The 20,261-nt window shown below is 39.2% G+C and overlaps 1 protein-coding gene across 1 annotated transcript in view; it reads left to right on the top strand.

The window, feature by feature from the left end:
- The window catches only part of dph1 (diphthamide biosynthesis 1), a 174,718-nt gene that overhangs the window by 1,925 nt on the left and 152,532 nt on the right, over positions 1–20,261 (top strand). Inside the window, exon 2 of the mRNA XM_062059822.1 lies at positions 6,728–6,877. Within this exon, the coding sequence (XP_061915806.1) occupies positions 6,728–6,877 (150 nt within the window). The remainder of the gene's footprint in view (positions 1–6,727; positions 6,878–20,261) is intronic.

Below are 20,261 nucleotides of genomic sequence, written 5' to 3'. Positions count from 1 at the left end.
CCTACCCATCTCAGGGCGGACACTCTAACCCAGGGGTGGGCAATTAATTTTTACCGGGGGCCGCATGAGCAACTCGAGCACTGCTGGAGGGCCACACCGACAATATTTGAATTAAATTTTGCTCAAATTATTTTTGATATACCGTAAGATAAATAATAATAATAATAATATTTTCATTTAACCTAACTTATCTTTATACAAAAGCAGATGGCTTTTGATGGTTTTATTTTTAACACTTTCTTACACAACACTTCCTGATGTATAATACAACGCAAAAATTTCAATTTCTGTCACGTTATCCTGCATCCTCTTTGTTGTGAACGTAGCACGCCTGTAAGGTGATTGGCGAAGAAGGAGGAAGCGTTGCTGTTGCGGAAATGAGGAGTGAGGATAGACGTGCGTGTGGAAAGAACGAGATAAGTTGAGCTGTGTTAGTATAGGTTGCTCAATAAAAGTTTAAAAAGAGCATCAGACTTGGTGTGCACTTCTTCTGGACGCTACAATTGGTGTCAGAAGTGGGATGAAATGCCTCCCAGTTCGCCTTGCCATCAAACCTGGGAGTCTTCATTGAGGGCGGAATTCTTCCATGCCAAGCAGCGTGCGCTGCACCTGTAGACGCTGCCTCTCTCCTTCCTCTCTCTCTCTCTCTCTTTGCGACAAACTCCTCACGTCCTGAATTCACACAGACATCTGCAGTTGCTGCCGGCACTTTAAGTCCCCACTCAATGTCCTTTCCCTCCCGTTCCATCTTGACAAAGTCGCCAGGAAACATCGTGGCACGTACCTCCCGATGACGTAGCAGGCTGAGCACACAAGCAGCGCAGTATGCTCTCACAAGCAGCGGCAGTATGCGCAAAGTTTTACTTCTGACACCAATTGTAGCATCCAGAAGAAGTGCACACCAAGTCTGATGCTCTTTTTAAACTTTTATTGAGCTACCTATACTAACACAGGTCAACTTATCTCGTTCCTTCCACACGCACGTCTAGGGTTGGGTATTGCTTGAATTCGAACAATTTCGATTCCGATTCCGATTCTTTGTTTCGATTCCGATTCCTGACGATTCTCAATTCTGATTCTTTTAAGAGGCAGGGTCAAAAAAAAGTTTATGATATTTTAAATGAGCTAGCTAACCTACAGTCTTTCTGAATGAAATAGTCTGACATTCTCCATCAATTTTAATTCTATTAACTTTTTATGAATTTTACTATAAATTCCTCACAGGGCTGTTTTCAACTAGAATATAAATATCAAATATATGAACTTGAATATAAATATTATACATTATGAATACATTTTCCCAGGGGTACACTTTCCTCAAGAGAGCTTTATTTTTGGAAACATCATGAAAACACATTTAAACATTAGTGTATGATGCTGCAGGAAACCTCATGAAAACCCATTTACACATAAGTGTATGATGCTGCAGGAAACCTCATGAAAACACCTTTACACATAAGTGTATGATGCTGCAGGAAACCTCATGAAAACACCTTTACACATAAGTGTATGATGCTGCAGGAAACCTCATGAAAACACCTTTACACATAAGTGTATGATGCTGCTGGAAACCTCATGAAAACACCTTTACACATAAGTGTATGATGCTGCAGGAAACCTCATGAAAACACATTTACACACACAAGTGTATGATGCTGCAGGAAACCTCATGAAAACACATTTACACACACAAGTGTATGATGCTGCAGGAAACCTCATGAAAACACATTTACACACACAAGTGTATGATGCTGCAGGTACTTAAAAATGTTACCGTGCTCCCACTGATGGGTTAACCTGGTGCAGAAAAGCAAATAAACAATAAGAAACAACTTGCAAAACCCAGTCCAGATTAGCAGCAGGTACAGTATAAAATCAGAGACAAAAGCAGCACCGTTGTATTGCACACTCGACATAGATACTTTTTAAATGTATTTTGTAATTTATGATTGGCCTCACGCGGGCCGGACAGGGACGTACAAAGGGTGGCCCGCGGGCCGCAGAATGCCCAGGTCTGCCCTAACCACTAGGCCACTGAGTAGGTTAAAAACAAGAAGGCAGAGAAATTAGATAAAAGCTGTGCTAACCCCGCCGTCCGCCCGAACGCAGCTGAGATAGGCTCCAGCAACCCCCGCAACCCAGAAAGGGACAAGCGGTAGAATAAAGGATGGATGGATGTGCTAAAAAAAGTGGGTTTTTAGTCCCTTCTTAAAACGGTCGACCGACTGTGGCGCTCTAAGATGGTCGGGGAGAGCGTTCCAGAGTTCGGGTGCGGTCGAGCAGAAAGCCCGGCAGCCCATTGTTTGTAGGTTTGTCCTGATGGCTTTGAGGAGGTTAGTGTTTGAGGAGGGGAAGTTGCGGGTAGGAGGTTGAGGGGAAACTAGGTAGGAAGGGGCGTTGCCGTAGATGCATTGACGTGTTAGCAGGTTGATCTTGAATCGGGTCCGGAATGCAATAGGGAGCCAGTGGAGTGATTTGAGGATAGGTGTGATATGATCACGCTTGCACACGCTCATCAGGATCCTCGCTGCGCTGTTTTGGATGTACTGGAGCTTTTTGATGCTCTTTTTGGGGACCCTGACGAGAAGTGCGTTGCAGTAATCAAGCCTGGAGGAGACTATTCAAGTCAAATATGCAGAGATGAGATGTGTCAGAGTCTAAATATTACTTGACATTAATTTTTGTCAGGAACAAAGTGGCCGTTTGGGTATATTTTAGCTCTGAAAAGGATATTTTAACATGTAAACAGTACAGTAGGTACTTGATTCTGATATATGTAATGCCCATAAGGGTATTTTAGTAACATATGAGTGTGTAAATATCAAAATATTACATTGAATCACTTTTTGTCAGGCAATATTACATTTAATGAACATATTGAATGAATACATCCAAACACTTTATAAATATGTATTATGTGCAGGAAGAAATAACAGTTACAATCGTATGTATCTTCCAAAAAAGAAACATGTTTTATCACATCAACACGGGACTAACAACACTCCTTTAAATCTCATCAACACCACAGAAAAGGCAAACTGTCATTTTCCGGACACGATAAAGGCTTAAATAATGTCAAACATGTAGCGTCACAATAACCACGAAGATAAAGTGTTTGTCTTGTACATAGTAATCCACTGTGGACAGACCAAGCCAAGCAATGCAGGTTTAGCGAGTGCTGCGCGCTCCCGCGACAGGAAATCCATTTTTGTCAGGCATTCACATTTTGGCACAACACCGGCGCCCCTTACTACAAAAGGTGGAAACCCGGTAAACAAACATGTCTAATTGTAGATATAAATAGTCATATATTAAAATTTGACAGCACATAATGACAACTAAAGGTCAACAATTCAAGTTGTGAATGTGCTTTTATTCTGAAGGTTTCGCCCAGGATGTTACAGCCACTGGCAGCAAAAAAAAAAAATGTAACATTGCATGATGAAAACAAGCTTTGTGGTACAGTAACTTTATATATTGTGCTTATTAGTTTATTTAGATGTACTTAACAAAAAGTCCACTTATGTATGCGAGAGAAACATAGAGGCACAATCCAGGGTTAAGGTGCATTTTTAATCTAAAATGCTTTTGAAAAGAATGAACATGAAATAATTTACAACATAAAAAGGACATTGCTTTAAACTTAATACCACATATATACATGATATGTAGTGCAGGTTTTTACGCACAGTAATGAAAAACTAATAAATAGTAATAAATAATACATATCGCGCACTAACCATTGAAATGCAATTGGAGTATTGTTGGCTGTTTTTGCATGGTCATTTTTGGGGGTTTTATGGCCAGAATAGAAGACCTCCCTTTGGCTTAAGCAGATTTGTATTTACATCTAGTTATGAGTTAGAATCAGAATCAGAATCAGAATAGTTTTATTGCCATTGTTTGAGAACGGGTTCACAAACTAGGAATTTTTCTTGGTGCAATCGTGCAACATAAAACACATATAACACATATTTGGTAGTAAAAAGAGCTGTCACTGAGCTATCAGATAGACTTAGAAGGAATTGAAGAATGCATTAATGTTAATTAATTAATTAAGAATGTTAGAATGCATTACAAATAAAATAAACATCTGTCGTTATCATAATGATAGTAAATCATAGGCAAAAAAAAAAAAAAGGTGCAGTTTCTCTTCAAGTCCGTTCCTGTCGCTGACCGTGCTTTCCCCACCCCAGCAAAGTAATGATTAGCTAAATAGTATTAAACTACATTAAAATATATATTGTAGGCTGCATATCCAATAGCATCATATATTGTTTCTTAATGTTATTGATTGCTGAATCACATGGAAGCAACTCAAATCTAATTAAACATTAATGTCACAAGCAAATGCAGACCCAAAATTCTAGACAACAAAATAGTAAAGTAACTGCCAAAAATAGATTTTGAAAAAATTATATAAAAATAAATTTGATTTTTTTTTTTTTGTAGAATTTTTTTTTCAGATTTATTTTTCCTACTCTAAATAGACCAAATAATACAGATGACAGAAATAAATCGTGACTTAATTACATTATTTAAAAAAAAAAGGCCACAATTTACAGTGCTAATTAATGTCATAAACCTACACTACATCTTACTCTGAGAAAAAAATCTAGTTTTTATATGTTTTTTTTGGGACAAATTGTCTTTTGTACAGAATGTTTTTTTTAAATAATAATAATAAAAAAAAGAAGCTGTTTCTGAGAGACAAAACCTCTGTCTTAAATTAAATACTGTCAACAAAAATAGTATTTTGTTGCGTTCTTGCTTGTCGTAAGGAGTTTCCCCCACTCAGCTGGATGCTTTCTGCGTTTTTCAAACAAACTTTGCAGCGTGCAGTCTGTGTCTGTTGCTCCAAAGTCAAACCACTGAAAACAATACCATTGTCTTGGTAACAAACGTCTCGTTCTCGTTTGCGCAAAGAATGTGGCAAGCATTGATTTGTATTTTTTACACCGTACCCGGAAAGTATTCACTCCGTTTCACTTTTTTCCAGATTTCACTACGTGACAGCCTCAGTCTGAAACATATTCCAAAATGGAATAAATTCATTTTTGTCCTCAACATTTAACACACAATACCCAGTAATGACAATTACAGCTTTCTGAAATGTATTAAAAATAGAAAAAAACTAAGAAGTCACATGCATATAAGTATTTACAGCCTTTACTCAATACTTTGTTGATGCACCTTTGGCAGGAATGACAGCCTCAAGTCTTTTTAAATACGATGCCACAAGCGTGGCACACCTACCTTTTGGACAGTTTTGGCCATTCCTCTTTGCACCACCTCTGAAGCTCCACCAGGTTGATGGTAAGTGTCGGTGCACAGCCATTTTCAGAGATCTTCAGATATGTTGAGTTGGATTCAAGTCTGGGCTCTGGCTGGGCCACTCAAGGACATTTACAACGTTGTCCTGAAGCCATACCTTTGATATCTTGGTTATGTGCGTACGGTCGTTGTCCTGCTAAAAGATGAACTGAGTTCAAAAGCGCTCTGGAGCAGGTTTTCATTCAGATGTCTCTGTACATTATTGAATTTATCTTCCATTTTATCCTCACTAGTCTCCTAGTTCCTGCTACATGGCAATGGTGCCACCACCATGCTTCACTGTAGGGATGGTATTTGTCTGGTGATGAGCGGTGCCTGGTTTCCTCCAAACATGACGCCTGGAATTCACACCAAAGAGTTCAATCCTTGTCTCATAAGACCAGATCATTTGATTTCTCATGGTCTGAGTCTTTCAGGTGCATTTTGGCTAACTTTATTGAAGGAATGGCTTCCGTCTGGCCGCTCAACCATACAAGCCTGATTGGTGGATTTCTGCAGAGATGGTTGTCCTTCTGGACGGTTGTTCTCTCTCCACGGAGGAATGTTGTAGCTCTTACAGAGTGACCTTCTGGTTCTTGGTCACCTCCTTGACTAGGTGTCTCGGTGGTCTACAGACAATTCATTTTGACTTCATGCTTGGTTTGTGCCATGCCATGCACTGTCCAATGTAGGACCTTATACATAGGCAGATGTGTGCCTTTCCAAATAATCTCCAATCAACTGAATTTACCACGAGTGGACCTCAATTGAGCTGTAGAAACATCCAAAGGATGATCAGTTGAAACAGGATGCACTCGAGTTCACTTTTGAGCTTCATGGAAAAGGCTGTGATTACTTGTGTACATGTGATTTCTTATTTTTTTTAAAAATTGTTAATACATTTGCAAACATTTGTTAAAAACATTTTTTTTTCTTATTGTTATCATGGTCTATTGTGTGTAGAATTTTGAGTGACAACAATTAATTTATTCCATTTTGGAATATGGCTGTAACATAACAACATGTATAAAAAGTTAAGCGTTTTGAATACTTTTTGGATGCACTATGAGTCCAACATTGTCTTTAATGGCCTCAGTGCCAAATTAGTGGACCCAACCAGTATGAAATTTAGTGCTGTGCCTCCGTACTTTTGTACTTTTTGAATTTCTTGTGAATGAAGAAGGGAAATGTGAGTAAACAGGCAGTCCACCTTGATGTTGTTGAATCATTTCAATCTTATAAAAAGTCTTTCTTCCATAAGAGTTTATAGATCTTCTTAGTCACACTCAGTTATTATGTATTTAATAATATCTGCTTGTGTATTCAGCTCTGAAACCTTTTATAACAATTTTTGGTTTGTGGTTTTGAAGACTCCCTACATTAATGTGTGTTTGTGATCAAACTTTCTGTTCAGTGCGAGGACCTCGACGTGTAGCCAATCAAATCCCTGATGAAATAACCAATGACCCCGAGTTAAAGGAGGCCATGAAGGTATTACCTGCAAACTACAACTTTGAGATCCCGAAGACTGTATGGAGAGTGAGACAATCACAGGCTACAAGAGGTAAGCTATTCTATCCTCATACTAAGGGTATCTTGGCAGTAGATCTTATTCTGATAAAGAAATGACAAGTTGTGTTGTTCACTTGCGTCTTCTCTGCTGTGCTACAATTACGGTGTTTTTGTTTTTTTCTCACTATACCATGATATAACAATTTTTTCTCGACATAAAGCGAAACAACAAGTCCTGAAAATCGGGACACAAGGACACTTTTACAGCTAATCCATCAAAATAAGCACAGGCCGACTCTTGAATGAGAGATGTTATCCAATCCTTAGAATAAGGTTATCATGGCAGTGGAGCTTATTGTGATAAAACAAATCCTACGTTGTTGTTCACTTGGCCCTACGTCAGTTGGATGGCATGCCAACAGCTTAAATAGCTCTATGTAATGCATTTCTGTTTGTTTTTTTTAGTTTAAATTAAACCTGATATTTTTCTCTGAAGTTTTTCCATCTCTCACCTTATCACCTCAGTCATCCTGTGTTCCTCTTCATGTCCATCTGTTCCACTGTCAGCTTTGTCCTCTCAAACACTTTTCTTTTCAAGTGGAGATATGAAAAGCATGCACTTTTATCGTTGCTTCCCACCTTTTGTTTACCGGGTATAACGAACCATGAGCAGTGTGTACTCACATTTTATTCCAATAGTATCTATTTTTATAATTTATTCTAGAGGTTACATTTATGTTTTGTGGGTATGTTTGTCTGCAGCTTCCTGACCACAGTTAAGATTGTTATAAGTTGTATGCTTCCAAGAATGTTCCTGTTTATCGTCAGTAGTAATTCAGTTCAATGTTTCCCTAAATTAACCGTAGCTCCCCAGTGCCAGAAGTAGTCATGTCTACCAGGCGTGGCCCTCTAACCCAGGGGTGGGCAATTCATTTTTACCGGGGGCCGCATGAGCAACCCGAGCACTGCTGGAGGGCCACATCGACAATATTTCAATTAAATTTTGCTCAATATTATTTTTGATATATACCGTAAGATAAATAATAATAGTAATAATAATAATACTTTCATTTAACCTAACTTAACTTTATACCAAAAGCACTGCTTTGGAAATCATGTGTACCCCTTTCAGAGATCACATTTAGTTCCCCTTAAACATCCTCATGTTGCACAATGAAATGTAAGCATAGGATGAAGTGTGCATTCCTGTAACTTTCTCTAGTAACAGCATTCCATGATTAATATACAGTAAATAAATTAACATTAATAATAAATGACAGTAAAATAAGCACACGTATGACTGAGGAGTCATAGTGTAACTTTGTGTGGTGTTTGAGTTGTCCGTCTTTTTGTGTGGCCATAAACGCACCAGTGGCTTAGTGGTATGCGTGTTGGTGACAGATGACAAGTTGGTTTTGGCCTGGTTTGTACGGCAGAAAATGACTAGTTTTTCGAGATAGAAGTGTTTTACTCATGTTTTTGGTGTGGTTATGGCCTAATATAAACAGTTTTGCTCAATAAAGTGATCGATATAATTCCTGGCCTCGAAGCATCTTGATAGACGTTACAATAATTGAACGGTGTTGACGAACACCGTTAGGGCCGCTTGTTGTCACTGTCACTCAAAAAGTTGCATTGCAAAATTACACAGAATAAATGTGTTTATTTTGTTTAGAATTCAGATGGGATTTGATTTGGTGCGCGGCATATATTTGCTGTGCGCAGAGGACGCTTGAGCCGTGCGCAATTGCGCAGGCGCGCACCTTAGAGGGAACGTTGCTTGGCAGTCCATGTCTTGTTGAAAACACGCCATTCCTCAACAACTTTTCTCTTTTTAGCGTCTCGGGTGTAAACCGTGCATCACTTGTCGCTGTGCACCTTCACTCACAGGTTACACACGGACATACGCCCATAAATAACACTTTTCAAAATAAAAGCAGCACAGTTGTATTGCGCGCACGACATAGATGTTTTTTCAACTTTATTTTGTAATTTGTGATTGCAGCTGTTCACATTCACTCACAATCACGCACGTGCATACGTCCACACGGAATTAATACAAATAACACTTTTCAAATCAAAAGCAGCACCGTTGTATTGCACACTCGACATAGATACTTTTTTAAATGTATTTTGTAATTTATGATTGGCCTCACGCGGGCCGGACAGGGACGCACAAAGGGCCGGATGTGGCCCGCGGGCCGCAGAATGTCCAGGTCTGCTCTAACCACTCCAAATGACAACATGAGTGTGACGGACGACACGCACCGAATAGGAAACACAAACCATTAAAAACTAGGGATAACAAACACAACTTTCCTTTAACGGCACTATTTTTTATTTCTAACGTGATTAACATGCGTCCTGTGTGGCTCTCAGTCCATACAGTAGCGGTGGAAAAGCCGCAGAGTTCTGTATGATGTTGAGTAACACATTTATTTTCATCCGCTGTCACTGACTTAGGGGACGGCGTGGCGAAGTTGGTAGAGTGGCCGTGCCAGCAATCGGAGGGTTGCTGGTTACTGGGGTTCAATCCCCACCTTCTACCATCCTAGTCACGTCCGTTGTGTCCTTGGGCAAGACCCTTCACCCTTGCTCCTGATGGCTGCTGGTTAGCGCCTTGCATGTTGCATGGCAGCTCCTGCCATCAGTGTGTGAATGTGTGTGTGAATGTGGAAATAGTGTCAAAGCGCTTTGAGTACCTTGAAGGTAGAAAAGCGCTATACAAGTATAACCCATTTATCATTTATCATTTATTATCACCAGAGTTCCTAGCCGAGTTGCCAAATCTGTGTATTACAAGCTTTTTTTTAAATTTAAAGTCGCTTAGAGGTGTGATGCTACACAAAATTCACGTTTCGGTTCAATATTTTAGTGTCACGGCTCTATATATATATATATATATATATATATATATATATATATATATATATATATATATATATATATATATATATATATATATATATATATATATATATATATATATATATATACATACATACTACCGTTCAAAAGTTTGGGGTCACCCAAGCAATTTTGAGGAATAGCCTTCGGAATAGCCTTCGGTATAGCTCGGTTGGTAGAGTGGCCGTGCCATCAACCTGAGGGTTGCAGGTTCGATCCCCGCTTCCGCCATCCTAGTCACTGCCGTTGTGTCCTTGGGCAAGACACTTTACCCACCTGCTCTCAGTGCCACCCACACTGGTTTAAATGTAACTTAGATATTGGGGTTTCACTATGTAAAGCGCTTTGAGTCACTAGAGAAAAGCGCTATATAAATAGAATTCACTTCACTTCACTTCATTTCTAAGAACAAGAATAGACTGTCGAGTTTCAGATGAAAGTTCTCTTTTTCTGGCCATTTTGAGCGTTTAATTGACCCTACAAATGTGATGCTCCAGAAACTCAATCTGCTCAAAGGAAGGTCGGTTTTGTAGCTTCTGTAACGAGCTAAAGTGTTTTCAGATGTGTGAACATGATTGCACAAGGGTTTTCTAATCATCAATTAGCCTTCTGAGCCAATGAGCAAACACATTGTACCATTAGAACACTGGAGTGATAGTTTCTGGAAATGGGCCTCTATACACCTATGTAGATATTGCACCAAAAACCAGACATTTGCAGCTAGAATAGTCATTTACCACATTAGCACTGTATAGAGTGTATTTCTTTCAAGTTAAGACTAGTTTAAAGTTATCTTCATTGAAAAGTACAGTGCTTTTTCTTCAAAAATAAGGACATTTCAATGTGACCCCAAACTTTTGAACGGTAGTGTATATATATATATATATATATATATATATTTTTTTTTTTTAAATTTATTTATTATTTTTTTTATTTTTATGTATTTATTTGAATTAGGACAATGCATATTCATCAACATAGAGCAACAATGTAAATATGCCGGAGTTAGCACAATAACTAATTTTCATCCTTTGTCCTAAGGCAGGTTAACACAGAAAACATTCAACAGGTCATGATACAAAATAATACATACATCACAAAACATTACACATTACAAGCATACCATAAGCACAGACTGTGGACAAAAAAATACAAATAAAATACAACAAACAAAAAAAAACAAGTGAATAATCTAATTGCGCGTGCATGTCTGATTAGTGTTCAACCAGTGTTTCAGTGCAGTTTTAAATGTTAAATAGGTGTCACAGTTTCTGACATGGTATACATATATACATAAATATGTGTATGTATACATATAGATCTATATATACACATATATGTATGTGTATATTATATAGGTGTGTGTATATATAAAATATACATGTATAAATGTATTTGTATATGTACTTGACACGTGCAGCAAACACCTGCTGCACGTGTCGTTCAGAGGTGGGTGGTGCTTCACTAATTTTTCCAAATAGAAAATAAACAGCAGTTGGCAGTCAGCTTTGGACGTCCAGGATTTGGTGGCGTTTTCCATTTTTATAATACAAAAAGTTAGCTTTGTGCTATGTTGCAACAAACAAGATGGAGGTAAATCGTCTGTGTTTTCTAGGAATCCCCCCTGCCGTTCTCATTATGTGGATGGTTTAGCTCACTACTTCAGCTCGGTTGGGGAGCCAGGATTGAATTTTAAACTCTGGAGTGAGTGGCAAACCCTGGTGCCTTGACAATAGAAAAGAAAGGCTCTGAAATCCTACTCTGAACCTGCTCAGGAACTGCTGCAGTGGAAAAGGGGCGACGGTGGCACGTTATTGTAGGTACTTCCTGCACAGAACGAACACAAAGTTACACCAGTGGTGCACATGCTTATACACACTAATGGAGAGACAGGCTAGCATGCTACATTAGCTTTAAAATGGCAGCAGGACAAACTTTTGCCACGCAAAACAATGCTGAAGTCAGCAGTGTGGGGACATTTATGGTACTTAAAAAATGACCAGGGAGTCATTGAAGACGATGGCTCACCCGTTTGCAAAACCGACCAGAAGAGAGGTACAGCTAAAAAGTCTTAATATGTCCAATATGATGCATATTTACAGACCAAAGTAAATTAAATACATAATAAGTGAGTTAAATTGTGTTACTGGAAAGTTACTTCATGAAGACTTGAGTTGGTAGGGAGTTAAATATAAACGTGTCACTTACAATCAGCATTGAGTCAGCTCAGTGTAAACACAACAACAGATACCCATGTCAAGGGCTTCATTCAGTGACCATTTAACAATAGAGATTTAGTTTATTTTTTTGTTTCTCCAGGTTGGCATTGGACACAGGTCCTGATTAACTAAAGGTTTGCGTGTACTAAAACACGTGCAAACTTGATAGCACAAGCAAAGCTGATCTACTAAACTTGTGTAGTGGATTTCTTCTCTTAACCCTTCTGTAATGTTCATATTGTTGTTACTCAGCCAGTGTTTGTGGGTCTGATGGACCTGTTGCATTTTGTGGCTTTTAATGCCTCACAATCAAAAACTTTTATGTTAAAGTACTGAACAGATGTTTACCTTATCCCAATAAACATCTGTTCAGTATTTTAACATACAAGTTTTTGATTGTGAGGCATTAAAAGCCACAAAATGCAACGGGTCCATCAGACCCACACACGCTGGCTGAGTAAGAACAATATGAACGTTGCAGAGAAAATGTCTCTGCCAGTTTCTGCATCCCACAGGGATTCTTCTTTTGTGTTTCTGCACCTGCGGTTCCCACACAAGGTTGCAACATTGTTTGTCAACACTGTCTGCTCTCATTTTCTCGCACATTTCACCCTCTGATGTTCTGTGTGCCTACACTCTGTCCTCCTCATGTCTAGGCCTGCTGTGTGTGTGTGTGTGTGTGCGTACGGAACATCAATTTCCACACTTCTATTAGCCCCGGGTCCAGTGGACCCGTACATCTTATATGTGATAGAAATGTGTAGGGGGGTGTATGGTGTGTGGTCATTAAATATGTATTCTGATATATGTTCTTCACAGAAAATGAGCCAGTCAGTGAATCTCAGTTTGAAAAATTAATTCATTGTATCATTTTTCTTTTAATAAAAATTAAAACGGGTCCCACAGACCCGAATACCACACAAGGACAACGCAGCACACTTGGCTAACAAGGCTAATTCTGGGATCCTTCATGTAGCTTATACGTGAGACATTTTGCAAGCTATTTCACAATATACGTGAGACATTTTGCAAGCTATTTCACAATTTCTTTGTTAATGTTACATAAATGAGCTGCTTGCTGCCTGATCTTATTTAAGTCTCCTATTTGTCAATTTACACATTGTGTGGATTTTTGGCAAAAATATATTTTCTGTCATCCTCATGTCCATCAGCCTGTATGGAATTACGGAACATAAATACTCGCCGTACTCTTTATTAAAATAAATAAACGTACGCTTGCACGTTGGAATGTTGCGAACAGAAGCTTGCCGTGTGATCGCCACAGTAGCGTAAACACACAGAACGGGTAGAAGAAGGAAAGAAGGACATAAATTCTGTAATTCCCGGTAAAGAATTGAAGTTCTGTAACGGAAGTGACATGCTGTCAGCGATCAACACCTCAAGAAGAAGGGGGCGTCTGAGCATAGCAGGGAGGTTAGCAAAAATGACCATTGGTTGTTACTACTCTTTACTTATCACATTTTTAATACTAAATACCGGTGTCATATATGTATTTATTGTATCTGCTGATGTATTTCTGTTGTAGGTCTAAAACAATAGAATAGATGGCCCATATCGATATATGTCAAAATGCTACATTTTGAAAAATCGGTCATTCCTTGAGATGTCCGATAATGGCTTTTTTGCTGATATTCCGATATTGTCCAACTCTTAATTACCGATTCCGACATCAACCGATACTGATACGTATATACAGTCGTGGAATGAACACATTATTATGCCTAATTTTGTTGTGATGCCCCGCAATGTAACAAGGTTTTCCAAAATAAATCAACTCAAGTTATGGAAAAAAATGCCAACATGGCACTGCCATATTTATTATTGAAGTCACAAAGTGCATTCTTTTTTTTAACATGCCTCAAAACAGCAGCTTGGGACATGCTCTCCCTGAGAGAGCATGAGGAGGTTGAGGTGGGCGGGGTAGCGGGGGTGCATATTGTAGCGTCCCGGAAGAGTTAGTGCTGCAAGGGGTTCTGGGTATTTGTTGTGTTGTGTTTATGTTGTGTTACGGTGCGGATGTTCTCCGGAAATGTGTTTGTTATTCTTGTTTGGTGTGGGTTCACAGTGTGGCGCATACTTGTAACAGTGTTAAAGTTGTTTGTACGCCCACCCTCAGTGTGACCTGTATGGCTGTTGACCAAGTATGTCTTGCATTCATTGGGCCGGCACATAAAGGCAGTGCCTTTAAGGCACGCCCCCAATATTGTTGTCTGGGTGGAAATCGGGAGAAATTTGGGAGAATGGTTGCCCCGGGAGATTTTCGGGAGGGGCACTGAAATTCGGGAGTCTCCCGGGAGGGTTGGCAAGTATGACTGGGAGACGCGACTGCTTTGTACTTCTCCCTACGTCCGTGTACCACTCCGTACAGCGGCGTTTTAAAAAGTCATACGTTTTATTTTTTGAAACCGATACCGATAATTTCCGATATTACATTTTATAGCATTTATCAGCCGATAATATCGACAGTCCGATATTATCGGACATCTCTAGTCATTCCCTAATAATAATTGTGATAATGGTGAAACCGTGATTTAAGGCTGAAACGACGCGTCGACGTAGTCGACGTCATCGGTTATGTAAATACGTCAACGCCGTTTTTGTGCGTCGACGCGTCGCATAATTACGTCACACTACCGTCATGGCGGAGCGCAAAGCAGACTGTGCGAGCGAGGGGAAAACGCACGCCAAAAGTCGTCAAAAGTGTGGGAGTATTTCAATACACAGCCTAATAATGTTGTTGTATGCACAGTCTCAAGCGTAAATGGCCTATCATAGCAGCACAACGGCTATGAACGAACATTTGAAAAGAAAACCATCAACCATCAACTTGTCAATCGTCCGCGTTAGCATACGTTGTCATCATTACACAAAAACATGAATGTGTCATTTGTATCTGCTAGGGGTGTAACGTTATGTGTTTTGTATTGAACCGTTTCGGTACGGGGCTTTCGGTTCGGTACGGGGGTGTACCGAACGAGTTTCTAAGCTAAAGCTAACTTTAGCTGCTAAAGTCTTAACAAGTTGCTTTGCTCCTTCTGCGGCTGCCTCTGTCTCAGCACGCAGCATTGTCCCACCCACACAACCATCTGATTGGTACACACGCAGCATTGTCCCACCCATACAACCATCTGATTGGTACACACGCAGCATTGTCCCACCCACACAACATCTGATTGGTACACACGAAGCATTATCAGCCAATCAGCAGTGCGTATTCAGAGCGCATGTAGTCAGCGCTTCAGCGTGGAGCAGATAGGTGTTTAGCAGGTGAGCATCAGGCAGCGGACTCTCCCCAAATGATAATAAACACCTCCCAGTCAACTACTAGTAACATCACTATGAGCCCGTTGACCTTCTAGAAACTTAAACTGCAGCTCAGCTCACTCGCAGTCCTGGCTTGAGGTGAAGGCTAATTACCTCTCAGTTCCAGCCACATCGACCCCTTCTGAGCGCCTATTTTCAGCTGCTGGGAATATTGTAAACAAGAAAAGAAGCAAAGCAAGTAGACATGCTAACCTTTCTTCATTACAACTGTTAGTCACTCACTGGAATGAGTAGAATTGGTTATTGTGTACTGTGTTGGACTGGATGTTTATTTTGCACATTTTAAAAGCAATACTTAATGTTTACAGTGCTCCAGAATATTTAGATTGGCACTTTTTTGTATTGATGTTTATCTTTATTTTTGCACATTTTAGCAAATAAGCAATACTTTCACTTTTGTTGAAATGTTTACACTTTTGTTACAGAATATTTCGTTTTGCACTTTTTTGTATTGGATGTTTATCTTTATTTTTGCACATTTTAAAGCAAAATAAGCAATACTTTTACTTTTGAAATGCTTATACTATTGCAGAATATTAAGATTTGCACTGGATGTTTACTTTTATATTTGCACATTAAAAAGCAAATAAGCTACTTTTAATTTTGTTGAATGTTAAAAGTTTTAACTGTTTACATTGTTACAGAATATTTTGTCATGTTGTTGTCAATGTTGACTGAGTGGCCATACTTTTTTTTTTTGTAAATAAAAGCCATGCCTTTTAAAAAAACTGGCCTACTTTTATTTTTTCATCTTCATTTTAAATAAAATAAAATAAAAAATAATCGGTAAAAGGAAAAATAATCTATAGATGAATCGAAAAAATAATCTATAGATTAACCGATTAATCGAAAAAATAATCTATAGATTAATCGATAGAAAAATAATCGTTAGCTGCAGCCTTACCGTGATTATTACTCAGACTATAATTGAAAACTGGGTGGGGATCTCAGGCACAGTTTTAAGCTGGTTCAAGTCATATCTACAAGATAGGAACTATTTTGTTTCCATTGGTGACTTTGTATCAGAACCAACCAACGTAACGTGTGGAGTCCCCCAAGGTTCAATTTGGGGCCGACTTTATTTAACATCTATATGCTCCCACTAGGACAAATCTCGCAAAAATAACAACATAGACCATCATTGCTATGCCGATGACACCCAAATCTATGTAGCGCTATCACCAAATGACTATCGCCCCATAGATCTTCTGTGCCAGTGCATTGAGCAAGTCAAACACTGGATGTGCCAACATTTCCTACAACTAAATGAAGATAAAACTGAGATCATTGTTTTTGGTGCTAAAAAAGAAAGGTTTAAAGTCGTCCAACACCTTCAATCACTGTCCCTGAAAACCTCAAATAAAGCCAGAAATCTTGGGGTTATTTTAGATTCTGATTTACATTTCGACAGTCACATCAAATCAGTAACAAAATCGGCCTACTATCACCTCAAAAATGTAAAAAGACTTAGAGGGCTCATGTCAGCTCAAGACTTTGAAAAACTTGTACACGCCTTTATTACCAGTAGGCTAGACTATTGCAATGGTCTCCTTGCAGGTCTTCCCAAAAAAAGTGTCAGGCAGCTACAGCTTGTTCAGAACGCTGCTGCTAGAGTTCTAACAAAGACCAAAAAATGTGAGCACATTACACCAATTCTTAAATCCTTACATTGGCTCCCTGTACATCAGAGAATTGAGTTCAAAATCCTCCTGCTCACATATAAATCACTACATGGTCTAGGGCCCAAGTATATTGTAGTAGAATTTCTGACCTTTGACCTGTATTTCTTGTCTTTTAAGAATGTCCGCTCATTTTCAATTCTCTTCTATTTTGTGCCATTGAATGGACCAGTTGTGGGACAAAGGTGAATATGGAGTTATGCCAACCTGTCTACAGAATGTTTAGATTTTCCAAATATGACTAGGAGATACAAGGTTGTTTTGGAACAGACAAAACCAAAACAAAACAATCGTGGCGCATTAGATAACAAACAATGACGCACAAGAGACATATAAAAAATGTCAGAAGACCGGAACTCGACAGTGATTTTGGCTTGTGTGTGTCTTGTTTACTCCGGAGTAACATGTGGTCTGACTGCACGGCCAACTAAATTCAACCTGCACTTCTGATAATGGGTAAATACATTTGTTGTACTAAACTACTTTTGTTGCCTGTTTAAGCTTCGGACAATCCACTACAATATCACTGATATGCTCCCACTATATAAGCCCTCTAGATCACTAAGATCTTCTGAGACCAATCTGTTAGCGGCTCCCAGAGTAAACTCAAATCAAGGGAGCGCATCATTCAGTCACTATGCAACAAATAGCTGGAATAAACTTCCTGAAGATGTCAGACTCTCCCCAACTCTGACTACTTTTAAAACTAGACTGAAGACTTTTATGTTCACCTTAGCTTTCAGCTAAATCTTTTAACTTTTAACGTCCGCACTGTTTTTATTTTTATTGTCTGCCTTTTAATTTTGCTTTTATTTTCTTTCATTTCACTTTGTTGTCTGTGAAGCACTTTGAGTCTGCCTTGTCTATGAAAAGCGCTATGCAAATAAAGTTGCCTTGCCTTGCCTAGTCACAATCTATAATCGTTGCATCCCTAGATAGTGATAGTGTTTGGCATATGTCTGTGGTCTTGCAATACTTTTCTGGTTAGATTTGTGCCAAACAGTTGTTTTAGAATGCAACATGGACCTTTTTACCTTGAGAGTAATTTAGATTGTGTTTTTCCGAAACTGTTGCTGAAAATGCAATTTACCATCCTCAAACACCCAATAATGGTGTGACGTCCACTTGTGTATTGTAGTATATGACAACAGGTCTGGCCATGCGTTTCAGTTTTATTCATCCTTTTTCTCAACCTAGAATATTTTTTAGAACATTCACACAGCCCCCCCCCCCCAAAATGTGACTAACAAATGACACGTGCCAAAGACATGAAAAAGAACCAATCAAGACATCGATGGAGCCTGAAGATGGCAAACAAGTGGAAACGGCCGTGAAGTGTCTCAAGATCCTTGAAACCATGAAAGTGTTTCCCAGGGAGACTTATGAAACGCTCAGGGATTGCTGTGTTTTCCAAGGTCTTTGCACAACCAAGGGAACCAAAATGATAAGCTCACTTGACAGTGTTATTTTAAAATAATTATTTCAGCAGTCTAATGTATGTTCCGTCCATCTGTCTGTCTGTCTGTGTATGTGTATATGTACACAAATATGTATATATATATATATATATATATATATATATATATATATATATATATATATATATATATATATATATATATATATATATATATATATATATATATATGGTTGCTTTCCATTTCTTTCTGTGATACATTGACTTTAATGTTCCATTGGGCAAAGCATGTATGGAAAAGAAAGAATGGCTGCAATTATGAGATTGTTTTCATCTCAAAATGTTCATAATTCTATTTGAATATGCGGATAAACCCTTCAGGCTCCGGTGCAGATTTTCTTTGGATTCCCCAGCCTATCGAACCAAAACATGTTTTACATCCAGATTTGCAATAATGGCATTAGGCATCTGAAAACATTCTCTTAATTCTCTGTCTGTCTGTTTAAATGTAAATTACTCATGAATCTCATGCGTGCAGGACAGTTTGTACTTACACAAAGTGCATCATGTAATTGAGTGCACAGTGAACAGTTCTTTATTCTTAATGTGTGCATGCTGTGCACATGCAAATTGTTTCCAGTCGTCACTAAACGGAAGCACTGTGATTTCAGATTTTAAATGGATGTAGGTAGAAATGTAAGTATGGATTATAGGAAGAGTCACACGGCAACAATTTTAATATTGTATCGTTGTGACGTTTTGTCTTCATGGTAAAGACATTCTGGGTGCCCTACAACGATTAAAAAAAACTGGTTCCAGTTCTCAAAGACCTTTATGAAGAGACAAAATCAAGGAACGAGCTTTCCCTCGCCTGGACGCCGGTCACCGAAGCCCCCCTCTGGAGCCAGGCCTGGAGGTGGGGCTCGATGACAGGCACAGCCCAAAGAGGCAACATGGGTCCCCCCTCCAATGAGCTCAACACTCCTAGGACGGGGCATAGAGGTCATTAATCGTGATTACAATATCAATCAAAATAATCGTGATTACTTTTGCCATAATTGTCCAGACCTATATTGGAGTATACATTGTTGACCAATTTAAGTCTATGAGCATGAACTGACGAAGCCTACGAAACGTCTTCAAAGACAAACCAAACAGTCCAGTTGCGATCGATTGAATGCCCCCGAGATTACAAGTAAACGACCCGTATCTAGTCGATACTACAATGATTAACATTTTTTATAATTACAAAATCTTTTGTCTTTTTCATTGTTCATGAAGTCACAAAGTACTTCCCTGGTCACAGGAGAACTACTGAAAGCCACTACTACATACCACGCAGTCTGATAGTTTATTAATCAATGATGAAATCTTAACATTGCAACACATGCCAAAGTGCAATTTTAAATTTCCTGGGAAACTTCCGGCTGAAAACGTTGCGGTATGATGACGTTTGCGCGTGACGTCAAGGGTTGAAGCGGAAGTATTCGGACACCATTGTATCCCAATACAAACAGCTCTGTTTTCATCGCAAAATTCCACAGTATTCTGGACATCTGTGTTGGTGAATCTTTTGCAATTTGTTTAATGAACAATGAAGACTGCAAAGAAGAAAGCTGTAGGTGGGATCGGTGTATTAGCGGCTGGCTGCAGCAACACAACCAGGAGGACTTTGAGTTGGATAGCAGACGCGCTACTGTCCTCACCTTGACTTCCTCCGTCTCCGGGCCGCCGACCGCATCGATGATCGGGTGAAGTCCTTCGTCGCGCCGTCGATCGCTGGAACGCTGATGAGCACGGGTGTTGATGAGCAGATGAGAGCTGGCGTAGGTGGAGAGCTAATGTTTTTAGCATAGCTCTGTCGAGGTC

The sequence above is a fragment of the Entelurus aequoreus genome, linkage group LG10 (assembly GCF_033978785.1).
Source record: "Entelurus aequoreus isolate RoL-2023_Sb linkage group LG10, RoL_Eaeq_v1.1, whole genome shotgun sequence".
Lineage (NCBI taxonomy): Eukaryota > Metazoa > Chordata > Actinopteri > Syngnathiformes > Syngnathidae > Entelurus > Entelurus aequoreus.
Note: the sequence above shows the minus strand (reverse complement) of the source record. Positions and strands in the feature narration are given on the sequence as shown.